This window comes from Diabrotica undecimpunctata, chromosome 9 (assembly GCF_040954645.1).
Source record: "Diabrotica undecimpunctata isolate CICGRU chromosome 9, icDiaUnde3, whole genome shotgun sequence".
NCBI lineage: Eukaryota > Metazoa > Arthropoda > Insecta > Coleoptera > Chrysomelidae > Diabrotica > Diabrotica undecimpunctata.
Window position 1 is genome coordinate 92,669,511 of NC_092811.1, and position 18,972 is coordinate 92,688,482.

The 18,972-nt window shown below is 32.6% G+C and overlaps 1 protein-coding gene across 7 annotated transcripts in view; it reads left to right on the forward strand.

The window, feature by feature from the left end:
- LOC140450298 (uncharacterized) overlaps positions 1-14,708 on the forward strand; it is a 657,231-nt gene extending 642,523 nt beyond the window's left edge. For all 7 annotated transcript variants that reach the window (XM_072543842.1, XM_072543847.1, XM_072543844.1 and 4 more), the window contains exons 12-13: positions 3,210-3,487; positions 7,828-14,708. In XM_072543842.1, coding sequence (XP_072399943.1) covers positions 3,210-3,487; positions 7,828-8,130 — 581 coding nt within the window. In that variant the 3' untranslated portion in view covers positions 8,131-14,708. The remainder of the gene's footprint in view (positions 1-3,209; positions 3,488-7,827) is intronic.
- The last annotated feature ends 4,264 nt before the right edge of the window (positions 14,709-18,972 follow it).

Below are 18,972 nucleotides of genomic sequence, written 5' to 3' on the forward strand. Positions count from 1 at the left end.
TTAATGGTTTTTTATATGCCTGTAAGATTGGATGTATACCCTTTATAAAAAAATTATTTTGTTGTTGGAATACCGACAAAAGGATAAAATTTAATTATTATTTAATAAACAAATTAGTGGATTATTGCAGAACCTGTTTAATCTCTTAAAAATTGACAAAAAATCTTCTTCTTCTAACTGTTCAAAGAATATACGTTTAGATAGAAAATATCTCATTTTATATGAAATACATTTAAATAATTTGACTGGTCTATTTTTAAACGGTTCAAATGTTTTGGAAAAGACTTGGGTTTTAGGGAAATGTAACGTTGTCAGCGTGTAGAATTGAACTTAAAGTTATCTGCAATGTTATAGTTTATGTCTTTCTCTAATGATAGATAATATCTGAGATCAAAAATGTCGTCGCAGATTAAGGCAATGTCACTGACAACAACGCCATAATTCGGATAGCTCTTTTATTGTCTATTATCTGTAAGTCGATTTCATAAGCGCACTGACATTATGCAGTATTTTGACAAAAGTTTCCGAAGCTAGTGTGTGCAGAGTAATTACAACAGACGATGAAACAAACGATAATTATACTTTGAAGATTGAGACAAGAGAAAGAAAACAAATAAAATTGAATGATACAACCAAACAAGTCATTCGTCGTTCAGTACATGAATTTTATTCCAATATTACGAACTTTAAAAGAAATTGCTTCTTCTCTTAAATCCAATGAAAATATTCCAAAGATATCAAGACGTGTTTTGTTACGTACTTTACGTAAAATAAACTTAAGATATTTAAAGAGAGAGAGAGAGAGAGAGAGAGAGAGAGAGAGAGAGAGAGACAGAGAGAGAGAGAGAGAGAGAGAGAGACAGAGAGAGAGAGAGAGAGAGAGAGAGAGACAGAGAGAGAGAGAGAGAGAGATCTCGCGGAAAATATCTTAAACAAATAGCAGAATTTCAAAGAGATGGACAAAAACATATTATACAGATGAAATGTGCTTAAATGAAGGACATTCTGTGAGAAAAATTTGGCAGGATTTAAATGTGAAAAAGAAACGACAAGCTTTCCTAGAAGGTTTGTCGCCCCATCTCGAAAAGGAAAACGCCTTATTATTAGCCATATTGGTAGCGACTGAGGATTTGTTGAATCAGGTTTAAATTTGTTTCTAAAAAGACTGGAGATTACCATGAGGATTCTGTTGAAAATCGAAACAGGATATGTTATTGTTATGGATAACGCTCCATATCATTGCAGGCGTATAGAACAGTTACCAACCACTAAATGGAGAAAAGCCGAGATTGCGCATTGGCTTACTAAAAAAAAAAGTATTAAATTAAATGAACCAATTTTGAAAATCGAGTTACTAAACTTAGCACTATAACAAATCTGTGCAAATCCTAGCATATACTGATGATATCAATATTGTTGGGAGAACGGAAAACGCAGCACGAGAGGCGTACGTAGCACTAAAAGAAGCTGCTACAAAAATGGGTTTAATAATAAACACCAATAAAACGAAATACATGAAAATAGGTACGCAACCACAAATACTACGGCCATTTGTTATAGAAAACGACGTCATCGAAGCAGTTAACGAATTTGTATACCTGGGAACGCTCGTCAATACTGAAAATGGCATAACCGCAGAATTTGCACGGCTAATAGATGCTATTTTGAGCTTAATCTCCTTTTTAAATCTACAGTTATATCAAAGAATACAAAAGTAAAACTCTACAAAACAATAATACGCCCAGTCCTAATATATGGTTCAGAAACCTGGACTTTAACAAAAAGCAATGAAAACGTGTTAGGATGTTTCGAAAGAAAAATACTAAGGCGAATCTATTTAGCGGTAAATGAAAATTGTGTCTGGAGAAGACGATACAACTTCGAACTCTATAGAATATACCAGGAACCAGATAACGTAAAACACATTAAGATAGGACGTCTGAGGTGGGTAGGCCATGTAATGCGGATGGAGCAAACCGACCCAGCTAGAAAAACGCTCCTGATAGACCTATTGGTCAAAGAAGAAGAGGAAGACCCAGAAAAAGATTCCTAGATAACATAGATCAAGATATGAGAAATATGGAAATACGTGCTTGGCGGAGGAAGGCCATGGATAGAAAAATTCTTGGGGAGGCTACGACCGACACAGTGTTGTAAAGTCCAAATGATGATGATGAAACTTGAGCACAGTGTCATAAAGATAAATATATTAAATATGTAGTAGATGAAATGGCGCGGGAACGAGGCGTAATTGTAGTTCGATTGCCGCCATATCATTGTGAATTAAACCCGATAGAACTTACATAGGCTCAAATAAAAAATGAAGTAGCAATGAACAATGTTACTTTCAAATTAAATGATGTAAAAAATCTGCTTAATAGTACCATCCAGCATGTAGTGAAAGAAGAACAGAATATATTGATAACTTCATTGAAATTACCATGGAACCAATAGTTGTGGATCTAGGCGAAGATACTACTGATGAATCTGAAGATGACATAGATGACTCGGATTAGATTATATATAAAGTTAGTTTTCATTTGAACATATTTTTTATATTTAATGGAAATAAATATTCAGTTAAGGTGAACCATTTATTTCTAGTACTGTTTCGTATAAACAACTGTTTAAGTAATTCGGTTTTACCTGTGCTTAAAGTTACTAAAGGACCCTTTTTCTAATCCTATAACATTAAATCTCATTTGACAATAGGAATTAAATTTAATCCTTGAATCAGTCATAAGTTTATTAATTTAAAATAAGGGTTTTTCCCAAAAAATATATTTAAAAAGGATTAGTTTTCTTCATCTAGGGCAAGAAAATAATTTTTATAACAATCAATTCGTTCTAAAATCCTGATTATTTTTTAAATAATAGCCACACGCCTACGACTTATCGATTTCCTTTCTCCTCAAACCAGCAAAGGTCTACATTGAAAATATGAGTCACTCACTACAATTGTGGTACTTTAGTATACGGCTGTCCAAGATGTTCTAATGAACACATGTCCAAGCTACAGTATATTTAAATGATATTCCAACACATTTACTTTATTATGAGCTAAGAGTATATATACAACATAATTTCTCTCTCATGATTGTGATCTGTATCATGCCGTTATCGCTTTATAATGAAGTAGTAAGGTTTACAAATTATTATTAACTTGCTGATCTACGTAACTATTTGATTTCATATTTTCTCCTTTTTAGGTTCAGCCAGTTGCAGTCAGATAGATCTCTCGCAAGACAAAAACGAAGAAAGTGATATCCTTGGCGAACCGGAGCAGCTTGATCTAACAATCAACGAGAAAGACGTACTTAACGAGTTGGAAAAGAGGTTGAACGGTGGCGCCACAGTTTCTGATACAGGCCAGGATCATAACTCTAGTCACAGCTTCATTTCTAGTCAAAGTTCGGATAGCTATTACGAGAAGATCCTGGACGATTCCTTGAAAGAGGAGTACATCAAGGATTCCACTGGGAAATTGGTAAGTTACTAAGATAAAGGCAAATATAATGATGATGATGAAATCAAGGTATGGGAAATTCCAAAAAATTTACAATTTTAACTTCTTTTCTATTATTTTTCTCTAGTTTAGTATTTTTTTTCTTCTTTGAAATATCTACCATTTAATGAAATCAGAAAACATAATCGTTCCAATTTCCAATTAAAAAAAAAATAATAAAAATTGAAAAAATGCAAAAAATTACATTTTTCATTTTACACATTAAACAAGACAGGTGGCAGCTCATTTTTCGGACTCCACGCATGATTAGTAATTGTTCTGTCTACTGTTACTTTTACTTTCTAACGCCAGTAAAGTTTACCTTTATTCTCGTTCATCTAAATTTTATTTTTTTGGTATTTCTCAAAAGCTTTTCGTCTTAAATGATGTCAAAAGCCTTTTCGTAATCTATAAAACATGCGAACACATCACGGCATCTCTTTACCACTATACTTGCATGCTAAATAAAGCTTCACGTGTACATGTTCTCTGCATAACAGTCAAAAATATTTTTAAAACATGACTTATGAGACTGATTGGGGCGATATTCGCTACAATATTAGTATTTTGCTTCTTAGGTAGTATCACAAATGTTAAACAGATTAAATTAAACAGCCTCGTTAAAAGTCGACGACCAATATGAACGAATAATGGAAGTTTAGATACTACATACGTAACGGGAACGAACATCGATCAAATGGATCGATGGCGTAAAAATAATAGCGAAACACAAGTATCTCTCATGTGCTATATGGTTATTCTTTCAGCTGTGTTTTTCGCCGTTATATAGGGTGTCCCAAAATTTACGCAAGTTTGAAATAGAAAACACTGTTTTTTTTCTTTAGATTGTAATTTTTTATTGAATCATAAAGTACATAGAACAAGGTTATTTATGCAATAGCGCATCAGACAAATGACCTCCACGGCTTTGCTAGCACATACGCACTCTTTTATCGAAATTTTGTATAACCGTTTTGCATAATTGTGGCTGAATTTCAATGATGCAGCGTGGAATTTCCTCCTTTAATGCACGGGAGGTTTGACTTCAAATAACCCCATAAAAAGAAATCCAATGGTGTTAAATCGTACTATATAGGGGGCCAATTCTGATCAATGAAACTAGAGAGAACACAACCAGAAAATGTCTGTAGTAACGGAATTGTTTCACAGGCTGTATAGCATGTGACAGCGTCTTGTTGAAACCATATGTCTTCTACATCAATATCATCCAATTTAGATAGAAAAAACTCTGTTATCATGTTGCGATATCGAGCACCAGTAACAGTTACTGCTTTACCAATCTCATTTCAAAATCCGCAGCAAACAGTGATACATTTTTTTTCTATAGTCACATGTGGGATTAACCTAGCCATCAAGGTGAGAATATGCTTCATCGCATAGGATGATTTTGCTCGAAAAATTAGCATCCAGTTGTTGATGTTCAATAATCCATTCAACGAGCTTTCTTCCTATTCGCTGTGCATCGTCATTAGGCTTTAGTTATTATGTGAATTGAACTTTGTAAACGTGGAAATGCAGATCTTCAGTGAGTATGCGCTGTAGAGAGATTCTTGTAATTTGCAATTCTTATCCACGACGCCGAATTGATGTTACTGGACTTTCACCAACACTTCTCACGCACTGCTTCGATATTGGTATTAGAGAGTCTTGTTTTTGGACGACCAGTGTGTTTAGCATCATCAATTGATCCAGTCTCCCTGAAATTTTAAATTACTCTTTTCACAGTGTACGAACTTAAATCAATATTTCGACCAATTTTTGAACATTGGCGGCAAGCTTTCATTATTTTTAAAATATTATTTAACAATGAAAACGCATTGTTCTCTGGTGTAACACTCCATTCTTACTAACCCCTTAACTGTCAGCTGTCACTATAAAGTTGCCAATACTTTACTGCAGAAATAACAGCAAATTCAAATCTTGCTTGAATTTTGGGACACCCATTTGTTAGATCCTGTAACATATCATAATACGACCTTAACGTATTTTTTATTTACGCCTCTGTACTGTTATTTTATCTTCATTATATTTACTTTACCACAAAAGTCAGAACTTTTCGTTAAATGTCTACATGTAAGTTTTTATCTCATAAATCACAGATCCTTTCATATATATTCTAAAAAGGATTATTTACATTTTTTTTCTGAAAAATGGCTTTGGCAGATATTATTTGCATAATATCTGATGAGTTAATCCGACGCAATATTTTTAGTACAAAACAAACAACGTGAACCGATCCTTTTACTTCTTCTTCTTAAAGTTCCATCTCCTATCGGAGGTTGGATATCATAACGGCTATGGTCACTTTGTTGGCTGCTGCTCTGAAAAGTTGTAGTGAACTACAGTTAAACCATTCTCTAAGGTTCTTCAGCCAGGAGATGCGTCTTCTTCCTATGCTTCTTCTTCCTTGGATCCTTCCTTGCATAATAATTCTCAGCAGCTCATATTTTTCTCCTCTGGTTATGTGACCCAAATATTCTAGTTTTCTTCTTTTTATGCTGTTTATAATTTCTAACTCCTTATTTAGACGTCGTAGTACCTCAGCATTGGTAATCCTTTGAACCCACTGAATTTTTAATATTCTTCTATAACACCACATTTCGAACGCTTCTATTTTCCTTATGTGTTGTTTCTTTAATGTCCAAGCTTCCATTCCGTATAGTAAGATAGAAAATATGTAACATCTCAGAGCCCTCAATGTGAGATGCAACTGAAGGTCTCTGTTGGTAAGCATTGTCTTCATTTTCATAAATGCTTGCTTTGCAGTTTCAATTCGGACTTTGATTTCTCTGCTTTGGTCATTTTTGTCATCAACCCAGGTTCCCAGATATTTATATGTCTCTACTTTTTCTATTTGGGTTTGCTCTATCATTAATCTTTCATTTCCATGTTGCGTTTTTGAGACAATCATAAATTTAGTTTTTCTCTTATTTATTTTTAGTCCGTATCTAATGCAATAATCGTTAATTCTATTTACCAATTCTTGTAGCGATTCCAGGGTGTCTGCCATTATAACGGTGTCATCAGCGAATCTTATGTTATTTACTACTATTCTTCCGTTTACAGAGATTCCATCACCCAGATCCGCTATCGCTTCCTGGAATATGGCTTCACTGTACACGTTAAACAGTAATGGTGACAGAACACAGCCCTGTCTTACTCCTCTCTTTATATCTATATTTTCGGACTTTTGTTCTTCTATCTTTATATTGGCCTGTTGATTCCAATACAGATTGATAATGATTCGTAAGTCTCGTCTGTCTATATCTTTGTTTCTCATTATTTCTATTAGTTTTTCATGTCGGACCCTGTCGAATGCCTTCTCGAAGTCGATGAAACACGAATAAATATCTAGGTTCATATCTATGCATCTTTGAGAGAGGACATTAAAAGCAAACAATGCCTCTCTCGTTCCCAGTCCCTTGCGGAACCCAAACTGAGTATCATCCATATCATCTTCTAGTTTTCTATATAATCTTCCATGAATCACCTTTAGAAATATTTTGAGGGTATGGCTTATTAGTGATATTGTCCTATAGTCTGAACAATCTTTGGCATAATATACTGTTTTTGGTATTGCTACAAAGGTGGACACCAACCATTCCTGTGGGATTTTTCCAGATCCTTTTACACACCTACATAAATCAGACCCTCTTTTATTTACACAATATCTGAACAAAACAATATGAATCAACCATTTATATACACACCAGCACGTTTTATTGTTCTATGCTCACTAAAAGGTTTTTTAATAGTCCATCATGAAAACTTTTTATTGCATTTGAATTTACAAACTAGAATGCCATAAAAAAAATCATAAAATCTCCCTTTGCTTAAAATCCCTATAAAATGCCGGTTATTTTTTGGTAAGGAAATACTCTCTCATCCTTGGTTAGGACTCATCACGCGCTCGTATTAAACGTACATATTCGACATAGCAAAGTGGTCATTTAAAGTTAGTTATTTTCGAGACAAATTGTAAAATTAAAGTCTTTGTAAAATTAACTTACCTGCTTAAATAATATAAAAATACTTAAACTCGCAGTGTTCAATATTACTTTAATATCGATCTATACCTTGCTTCCACAAAGATTAATTAAATGCAGTCTTTTATAATCAATAACTTAGACGTGTAGTTTTCATTTTATGTTTAAGGAAAGGGAAATACACAACACCATGCGTATTTAAAAAAAAATCCATTTTGCTTGTATGAACTACCAATACTCCAAAATATAAAACGCATTATTATTTGCATCTACGGATATATAACTGTATTACTAATGTCATTGTTTATATTTTAGGTAGCAAAGCAGGACTCTTTTAGCAGCAACGAGGACAGATCCAGCTTAAACCAAAAATTCTTATTGGACAAGAGACCAATGGTCAAAAGGCCGACCAAAGCGCCCCCACCTATACCTCAAAAACCTTCAGGACTAAGCCTAAACGCGGGTCCAGTCAAAATCGTTACGGAGAAGATCAGTACCAAGACTGTAATCAAGGAGAGCACCACTAATGGTACTACTGTCACAGAAAACGTTAGTACTACGACTACTTCAAGTACGAATTCCAGTTGGGTTAAAGCGATGGTGGGGAGGTTCGAATGATTAAAGGAGTAGATTTAATTGGTTGGTGGTTAAATTTCAGAAACAATAAGGGATGGATTTATCATTAAACTAGGTGGTAGTACAAATTTTGTTGAACGTACTTAGTGTTAGTTCAAATTTAGTAGAAAAATTGTTCATATATCAACTTGACAATATGATGATAAATAAGAAAGAAACTTATACTGTGTCAAAATATTTTTTACAAATAGAAATACGTATATAACGCAGAATTTATAATTATAAAATATATTAGGTAAAAAGTAAAATACAAATAGTTTCGGTAAATTTTTTATTCGTTTTTTTTTATATCAGAAATTCTATCATGTTTTCTTTCTTTTATATTCTCTAATCGTCCTTTATTCCAGATAACAATATCATGATTTCATTGTATAGTCCATTCACTCGGCTTGAAAATATTTTGACAGATTCACTGTCAGAAAAATAAAAGACAAAAATTCCTACCTTTCACTATTAATAACAAAAATAAACCTACTATTGTAGAATATTTCATTAAAAAGAAAAAGAATAATCATGAATAATGGGAGTCTCCCAGGAACTGGAGGAACTCATTAACTTTCATTAAAAACTTTCCATTTGTAAATACTAAATTTCAAAAATGAATAAATATTCAAACTCGACTTTTCAATAAGCGTCTATTGATATATCACACATACTATTTTTGCGACTATAATGTGGCACTTCAGGTTACAACTTTTTAACCGGAAGTATATAGCGCTTGTACTATTTCTGCAAACAGTACTTCCGATTGCAAATCTGGAACCAAAAGTCCGAGTTCAAATTGTTCACCTTTAATACCATCTTTGTGTTATAAGTTTTCATTTGACACCTCATTTGTCATTCTATCTGTTCTAATACCGGAAGAGTAAAAGGTTTTCACATTTTAATATAAAATGGGTGAAAACAATTTACTAGAGAGTTACGACCAGGATCAGCTAACCGAGTATATTAAATCATTGTTACTCCTTAAAGATTTTTTCAGTTCCGTTCGCCGATGTGAATTTTAATACTCCATATTTCCTCATGAGTTCAAAATATTTAATGTATCACAGATATGTCTTCGTGTTAAGAGGTGAAACTTATTCAGTGCTGCTACCTAAAATAAGTATAACCACTTTGTTGTTTAATACTTACAAGAGTAAGTTAAAGTCATTAAATACATGGGTGAAAACACTTTAAATGTTATTAGATTGATATTAAATTACATTATTACTGCTAATTTTATGGGACGTTTAAAATTTAATCAGATTCATTTCATGGCAACGTCACCTCCCACGTAAGTTACTGGTCCAAGATATTCTCCAATCGGCCCTTGGGTAGCAAGTTATTAAAATGATATTGTAGAAGTGATGTCTGAACAAAACCGTCAATGAAACTGGGGGTGTGAGCCTTAATGTGACTGCAGCCAACAGTATGCGAATTAAAAATGCTAATGTTAAAATATATGTAAAAATAGCAAACCGTAATAGGTTGAGGTAAAATATATTCTACCCTGTAGGTTTAGATTAAAAATTGTAACAACAACAGGGTAGAATACATTTTACCCCAACCTATTACTGTTTGCTACTGTTACATATATTTTTAACATATTTAATTGTGCATGCTATTGACTGCAGTCTCATTAAGAGGCACACATCCGGGTGCAATGACGATTTTGTTCAGACATCCCTTCTACAATATCATTTTGATTAGTTGCCATCCAAGGTCGGCTTGGAAAACACGTCTCAGCACCAGTAACTCACGTGGAAGTTTACGTTGCCGTGAAATGAATCTGCATAAATTTTAAACATCCTATAAAATTAGCACTAATCATGTAATTTAATATAAATGTAATAACATTTAAAGTGTTTTCACCCATTTATGTAGTGGCTTTAAACATTTATACCTTTGTAAACGTTTCACGTTTTTCTTAATTAAAGTGGGTATACTTAATTTAAGTAGCAACACTGAAGGTGGAATATTTATACCGAAACCATCTTTGATTTAGCTTAAAAGGATTTTTAAATAAATATAGCTTTTATAAAGGATTTTTTAATAAATTTTTATAATATATGGTATATAGCCGATTACAAGTAATTAACTTTTTCTTTTGAATTTTATATTACGTTGTTTTATGCAGTTTTATGCATATAACATCTTTTTTCTGTAAGCACACATATTAAAACGTTATTTTTTAACAATTTTTTTTATGAAAACGGGATCTATAGAGTTACCCTATATACGCAAATTATTATTTACAATTTTCTTAACAAAATTTTGAACAATTTACAAAATCTTTTTATTGAAAATGTGTTATGAAATGGCTAATCAGCCTCATTTAAATGTAAATTACACAATCTACTGTTGTAATTAACATTGTTCTCTCGGTGGCTAGATATAATATTTTCTATTTTCGTTTCTCTTGACATGCTTTTCGGACTTATTTTTTTTTTAATTATATTACATATATCAATGCTCAGAATTATCATGTAATTTCTGTAACGTTAAGTTCAGGTCTTGATTCTAAACATAAGTTAACCGTTTTCCCACAATAATTTCATTTTCTATTTCATTCTAAAATTGTTTTTTTTTCAAATCCCAAATTTTTTTTGAGTTTTTTTGCTTAGGAATTTTCAAAAATGCTTAATATTTAGATATTCCTGCTAAACAAATGATCATCCAATTATTGGAGAACTCTGTTTGCTTATCCCAGTCCCAACTGTCTAATAAATTTAGTAATTATTTTGTGCTATGTTGGATAAATTTTGACCGATTGGCAGTGACTGGAAATTACTATACAACCAAACATACTTGCTCATAGACATTATTTAATCAAAAAAATATTCACTTGCAGTTTTTTAAAACAAAATTGAAACAAAAGAAGTTTTTTTTGAAATATTGTAGCCATTTATAGATTATTATTTACAAGTGGAAAGTTTTTAATGAAAATTAATCAATATACCTTTTACAGCCTTTTTGAATGTAAAAATGCTGGATCAATACGTTTATTTGGGCTATTAATAGTGACAGGTAGGAATTTTTGTGTTGTATATTTTCGATAATGACAAATTTTGATATTCTTCTTTTTTCATTTTTAATCACGAGGCAAATATTGGCGCACAATAACCGCGAAACCTGGCAGCAATCTGGGAACATTGTCTAATTTCAGTTTTTAGGCAACTGCATTTTCTACTCTAGGAATTTTATTGCACAAAATATAATTTTCTGTCTTATTTTAAATGACATGAAAAAATATTTTTAAATCAATTTTTTAATCAATTTATTTGAAGTGTTTTTAATTTTTTCTTCGTCTTTTATGCTAAAAATGTTTTAAGTTGAAAACAAAGTATTTGAGGTTATTTCTTACATAGGATTCTGGTTTTAGAATCCAGATAAAAAACTGTAATCATAAAACATTTATATCTGGATTTAATTTTTATTTGGTTTTATCAACTTTTAATGAATTTCCCGCATGGAATTGTGGGACAATTTAGTATTATTACTTACTGAAATATAATTTCCCAGAACTATCATTTCAAATATTCCCTAAACTTTCTGTATTTTCGTATTAGAAGCGAGAGTATAGTTCCATCACGTACATTCATGGGTTTTCTTTCCTATTATAATATATTTATTTTCCAATTCACGAAAATATGGTCTACCTATGTCGAGACAGTTGTAGGGTACAATTATGTTAGATCTCATTAATCATACTGTATTAAAATTGTGGAGCCATGATTGCAGTGTATTATTGGTTGCATAATTAAGAAGAACGACTTTACAACTAATCCGAATAATTAAAATTGTTTCCTGTTATTTATGAAACCAATATTAAACTACAAACATTTTCAGTTCACATGTTTTATAATATTTATGATAATAGATAAGAGCCGAAGCGATAAAGAGAGACAATTAGTTTGGATTTAGTGTAATTACTATTAGCTAGCCTTAAAATAGAATTAAAATACCTTGAATTTATATCAACAGTATCCTAAGTATTATGACAATAAATAAAAAGTACGACAATAAAAATATTACCTGTTGTAAGTATTGTAGTAAACAATAGAAAATATATAGGTAACATAAAAAAAACTGTGTAGTTTCGTTTAAAATTCATTAACTACGTATTTAAGAAACTGTTGTGGCTAATTATTAGTTACTTGTAGTATAAAACTAATGACCAAAGAACGAAACATATGTATCTCGATAAAAACTATAGAATCGATATATATCAAAAAAAGCCATATCAAAATAGTCATCCCTTATAATACAAAACAGAAGTTATAACCACCAACCAATTAAACTAATCTTTACGTTCTTTTGTGCTATATTGTGGCTGTTGTTAAATAACGATATGACTTTATCGTTACAAATATTTTTCAATATTGAAATGTGTTCTTATAGTTCAACGTGTTCCAAAGAAAATGCCTCGTATGTAAGATAATAATTTTCAAAGATGTTTGTAAAAAAATCTTAATATACTAATAATGCTCTTTAATATTAAATAATAAAATCTTGATTTAGATTTTCAATTGTCATTAACGAGTCTATGAAGCAGCATTATTTAGTGGTAATTGCTACGTCGAACTTTCGACACACTCCGTGGGGTCACCTTAGAAAGTGCTAGTTTTGCACTAGCAAATTAGGTTGCTGAGTCCCCAATCTCCACACCACAACCATTACTAATCACTACATAATCGTATTGATGATTTGATACAATCAAGTGGTTGTCCAACATTTCCTTTATATTCGTACAGGAAATCGATACAGTTGGTTGACACGAAATAAACAAAGTTGTTAGTTTACCATTTTTCCGTAACAGTTCTAAGATTGATTTAATTCATTGTTGAGCTTCTTGTGAAGATAGACCTCTTACAACAACTTTTAAATGTCCAAATCCTGAAATGTATATCATCTAGTACGCTGAAAGTTTCCAATATCTGACCGTCGTGATACTGTTCACTCAACGGTTCTTTGGTCTTCGGCAAAGAAGTATTTACAACTTTTTGCAATTTGTTGGTCTATTATTGTAATAACAAAAGATCCGTAAGTAACTCATAATGAACTATCTAAGTAACTCATAATGGTTCTATGAACTTTTAATGGTGCAAAGACTTAACTTTGATTTGATCTTAAGCAAAGTAATAGAGATTTTCTTTTTCTTAAAGTGCCTTGTCCACCAAGGACATTGGCGACCAATCGCATAATCTTTACTTTGTCGGCAGCGAACCTTAATAGTGCTGTGGTGCTAACTACTATACAGATACTACCGGTGGATGTTCTTCATCGTCCAGGACCACGTTTCCTTTTTTTATTTTTCCTTAAATAATTACATGAAGTAATTCATATTTAGGATTTCTCATGACGTGGGCAGAATACTAAAATTTTCCCTTTTTATGGTATAGAACTTCTCTCTCTCTCCCTCTCTCCGTCTATCTCTCTCAATCTATCTATCTAGCCCTCTCTTTGATTAGACCTTTTAAAACTACTATTTCATTCATCAGTATATCATTCAAAGTAGCTACTAACTTATATAATGGGGCTCTAGTATAAAGAAATTTTTTCTAATTTTTTTCTTATTAATGGGTTAAGTCATTCCTATTTTTTAACCATCTGTGGGACTTAACTTGTTAACAGTTGTTCTCCCCCTCTATCGCAAGCGGCCTTTCTCTAGGTAGGTGACCTAGACAACGTGTTCTGTGGAATTTAATAAAATTTGCAGAATCTACATGATTATTTAGCTCGCCAAGTTGAAAGTTCACAGTTCATCAATTTTAATTCGAAATTTTTTGAGATCATCTTCGTCTTTCTTTTATCAGGATCACTGTTTCACAACCATAGGTCACGATAGGTCTTATTCTTATTATTGTTTTGTGCCTGAACCTTAAATAATTATTTACAAAAAAGGTTTAGTTTTGCAAGCAAAATAGTTCACGCTTTACATTGTAAACTGAAATCGAAGATTCCAATTCGGAATATCATTTTTAACAATTTAATTGTCGAAACAAATTTTAAAATTACTTGTATATGATAATCGAACTTTAGGCAATTATTGTAGTGTTTCTCAAATCTATTTTTTTACGAAAAATATTCCTACTGAACTTCAACTTCAGTGAAGTTGTATTTCACTTAATGCATTGTACATTAATAATATTGCAGATATCAGCAATATATTTTCTAGTGACCATTTTATAGTTAAAAAAATTATTACAAAAAATGGAAATTGTATTATATATCCTAAGAATATTCTGTGGAACACCTTGGACGCAAATATTTATATTTACGTTATAATAACGGGCTTAAAATGGACATTTTCTGAGTATTAATAATATAATATCCGAAGTTTCGCACAATTTTAAAATATTAAATAAATAAAGATTATTGTACATAATAGTTAAAAATATTATAATGACGTTGAAAGTTTTTGAATGTTTACTTAAAAAGTGTAACTGTGTATAGTTAAAATGTGCCAAATGAGACTATGTTTTAACTTTTGAATGACTATTTAACTTATTGTTGATTATATAAGTACTAATATTTTGTAAAAATGTTTGAGAATCAATAAATATACTTTATTATTCGATTTTGTGTTAATATTCTATAAACAAAAATGCAAAAATCCTCTCTTTTGAAATTGAAGTGTTAGCATCAAGTAGATTTCAACATCCACTGCTGAACAAAGGCATCTGCCTATGTTTCCATATTGTTTCTCCCCATGTGAGTTGCAGGCCACTTAAAAAGAATACACCCAGAGGATATCCTACTTATCGTAAAAGGCGACTAAAGTAATGACTTACTCATACTCTTAGTATTATTCGATTATTTATCGTGGAACCCATTTCAAACACACTCCGCGTATCGGAGAAGACCTTTTGACCGTGTTTAATTGGAAACACAAACTGCGTAACGTGCGCCTCTCCACACTCACACACTCGTAAATTTTAACCAGGAGACAACCTGACATAGAACAAAAATTGATGGAGAAAGCCAGCGAGAAAAAAATTCGAAATCCAAGGTGGAAATTATAGTGCCGAGGTATTCATGGCCATGCGAAGTTGGTCATTAACGATACTCTTGTGGGTATCGTTAATGCTTGCGTTAAACAGCCTTGCTCCTAATCCGGGGTTCTGTAGGACTCGACTATGTATATTTCCCAAGGTGCTCCTGGGAACTACATGGGTGGTAATATAATTCACTTAAATGATACGAAAACAACAAAGATAGACAAAGAAAAAAAAAACCAGTTACCTAGGATATATTATTTGGGAGTGATTGTAAAAAACGTTCGAAAAGTCAAGAAATACAATCGAACGAAGGATATTCCTCCTTAGAAAGTAGATATGACCCGGAGATCAAAGCATTCCAAAGGAAAAGGGGCTACCATATCATCCCAAAAAGTCATAAAGAAACTCCATATACACAAAGAGATGAAGGAAAAAAAGTTTTTTGTACGACACAAGCATCCTTCACAAGTCAATATGACGATGAAGATAAAGACCAGTAAGAACAGAAAGACCTCAACCGTTATCCACTCTATTAACTTTCCAAAAGAAAGGAGCCTTAAAAAAGCAGGTACAGAATCTTTCAAAAAACAAAAACATACGAAGAAGTGGGTGTAGAGGAATTCGAAACAATACTTAAAAAACTAAGAGACAGAATCCCTAATACATAAATCAGAGGCATGTGTAAAGTCATGATGTTCTCACACATGATACAGTTTGGTCAGATGGGGACGCCAAAGAAGACGAGAATGGAATCAACAAATTAACAGAATGGAAAGAGAGAGACTTGCCCGAATAGTAAAAGATGAAAACTAGAAGATTACAAGGCAGACACCCTAAAAATGGAGAGATATCTGGCAGTCAACATCGCAAATAGTGCTAAATCAGACCGGAAACAACAGGCATTAAGGTCTTACATATGAAGAAGAAGAAGAATGTATTGAACGTTTGAACAAATTATACGAGTACATGGTGAAAAACAGGCTAGAACAATATTCGTAATCTGGAGAGAAACTATACAAAAATGAGTATGGATTCCGAAAAAGACGCTCAAGCATCCAAGCTGTAAAGAAGGTGGTAGATCTGGTCGTACAAGGTAGAAGCGTTGCCCCAAAAAGAAAATGATGTGTACTTATAACAGTAGATATCCGCAATGCCTAATTCGGCACCAAGGTCTAGAATAGTTGAGAATCTTGAAAAACAGCAGGTTTCCGCACTGTGATAGAAAGGTCTAAACTAGGATAGGTAATGACTTTACTGTCTCAGCAGGGATAGAACAAGGGTGAGTAATAGGTCCAGTTATGGAATACTTTGTATAGCTACCTCACCATTACGGAGTCTACACAATAGGGTTTGCAGACGATTTGAGATTAGTAATAACAGCCTGTGATAAAGAGGACATAATGTTTACAGCATATGGAACACTGTGGGAAATAAATAACTGGCAAAAACAGAATGGGCAGAAATTGTCACCCTAAAATACGGAAGCCCTAATTCTTTCAAGTAGCAGAGGCAGACAGAATATAGTATAGAAATAGAACAGTCAACTATAGTGCCTGGGGATTGAAATAAATCATCATTCTTATGGATAACATGCAATCATCATATGGTTTAGCATAGTATTGGAGTAGTCCATAATGCAGCCGTTCATCGTATATGTAAAGTCCCCTTTATACTAACAGGTATAAAGCAGCATAACTCACTGTAAGGGTCCCTGCCTACAGACGAAGAATGATAAAAGACTTGAAGGCAGAAGACACAGGTGTATCTCATCTGGCGAATAGAGCAGCAGAACCAAAAAGGGGAAACTGGCCTCACTAGTTTGGTAAAAGAGCCAGTATAAGAGAAATTACCTACCTGATTCTCCTAAAGTCGGAGTTAAATCGACGTGTTTTGCAACTAGTAGTATAAAAAAAAACTTAACCGCAAAATTTCTTGAGTGCAAAATAAAACCGGGCAGATCAAATGGAACACTAAAAACTAAAAAGTAGGTACTATGATTTTTAGGACCTCAAACATGAGACGTTTAATCAGTAAATATACGGAAGTTACACAAGAACTGAAGAAACACAAGGTAGACGTTGTCACACTTATAGAATCTAAAAAGAAGAGAGGAGGTATTGAAAAACGAAACAATCCACATGTAGAAAGATATGAAAGCAAAAGAAGGAGTTTCCATTCTGGTAAAGAAACAAATTCAGAGATTCATCACTAGTTTAACTAGCGAATAGTCTAACTAGAAATAAAATTAAAAGCATATGGCTTAGTTAACTTCTGTAGTCAGTAGTTTTCTGACGCAGAAAAAAGTAATTTCTTAACGAATAGTCAAGTGCTATGGACGAAATAGGCTATGCAATAAGGACTGCTAGATGATATAAAGTTAAGAACTGACAAAAACACCAATAGCTCAGTTGTAGGCCCCCATGAAGACTAATAGACTAATAGATTTATACCATCAGCAAACTTTGAAAATAGCTAGCGGATGGTTTGAACAAAAAGACATATACCGTTTTGTTCATTATTGACTATAATATTATTAGGCAAGCAAAATTGAAAGTATTATATGTTAGTAAAAAGAGGTCTCGAATGCGGGTTAGACCACTTTTCTCTAGAAGCTAAAATATTTTTTGGCTTTAGATACTCTGTTTCAAAAGAAAATTGAAAATGAAACCATATCTCTAAATCTCACACAGTAAAATTTGGGAAGTTGAATGATGATTCCACTAGATTTCTATACCAACTAAGACTTGCTAATAAACTGCAAAACTTCCAGCAGATAGTTCAGTTAATAAACTCTACAAAAACTAAAAAAAAAACAAATACAAGATGCGGCTAACGAGGCATTGGGAGAACGAAACCGAGCCTACAAGAAGAAAAACCTGTGGTGGAGTGATAGTATCAAAACACTTATAACGAAAAGGAATAATTCTACGAGAAATAGTGTGCGACAAATGCTCCAGATGACAAACAATACCTTAGGGCCAAAAAAGAAGTAATAAAAGTAAAAAAATATAAGTGGGAAAAGAGATGCTCTGAGATAAATAACTGTAAGGGAAATACTTGTCAAGCCAGTAAAGCATGGAAACGATTAAAAGATCTTAAGAATAAATAATAAGGAAAATGGAAATATTTCGTTAACTGGGGCAGATAAATGGAAGGAATATTACAAGTATCTGTTTACAGAGGACAGGGAAGCAAGCATTTGATCGATATACAAATAGGCGTTAGGTCGGAGTGTAGAAATTCTTGAGGTATCAGTCATGCTTTATCATGCTGTATTGGACGTCTATATGGAAGAATTATTAAAACTCGAATAAAAGATAATATGTCAGAAAGCGAAGAGCAAAGAGGTTTTAGAGCTGGGCGTTAATGTATTCTTCTTCATGTGCCGACTCCTAGTGGCTATTTACAAATGTTCAGTTTTTCACCGATGATGGTTTGATTAGATAGAAAACGCCCTGATGAAAATTGTAATCCTTTTGGATATTTTCATTATTTTAGTAATTTTATAAATATACCATTTACACCACAAGGTAAGTTTTTTGAACTGTGGTAGGTATACAGTCAATCACTGGGAACTTTATAAACTAAAAACTATCTTTATAAGACTTTTTCAGGTTGTTGAAAGCATTTCTTGCCTGTCCTAATCTTACTTTAATATCTTCTCTGTACTCATTTTTTTCAATAATTATTGTTCACAGATATTTTTAAATTTTAGTAACAATATAAGTTTCACCTGATTGTTCTTTTCATACCTCGTGCTTTCTTCATCTGACCTCATAGAGGTGTATTTTCTTCCGCAGTTCCTTTATAACTAGGTATTACAAACGCCCCTCACATTCAA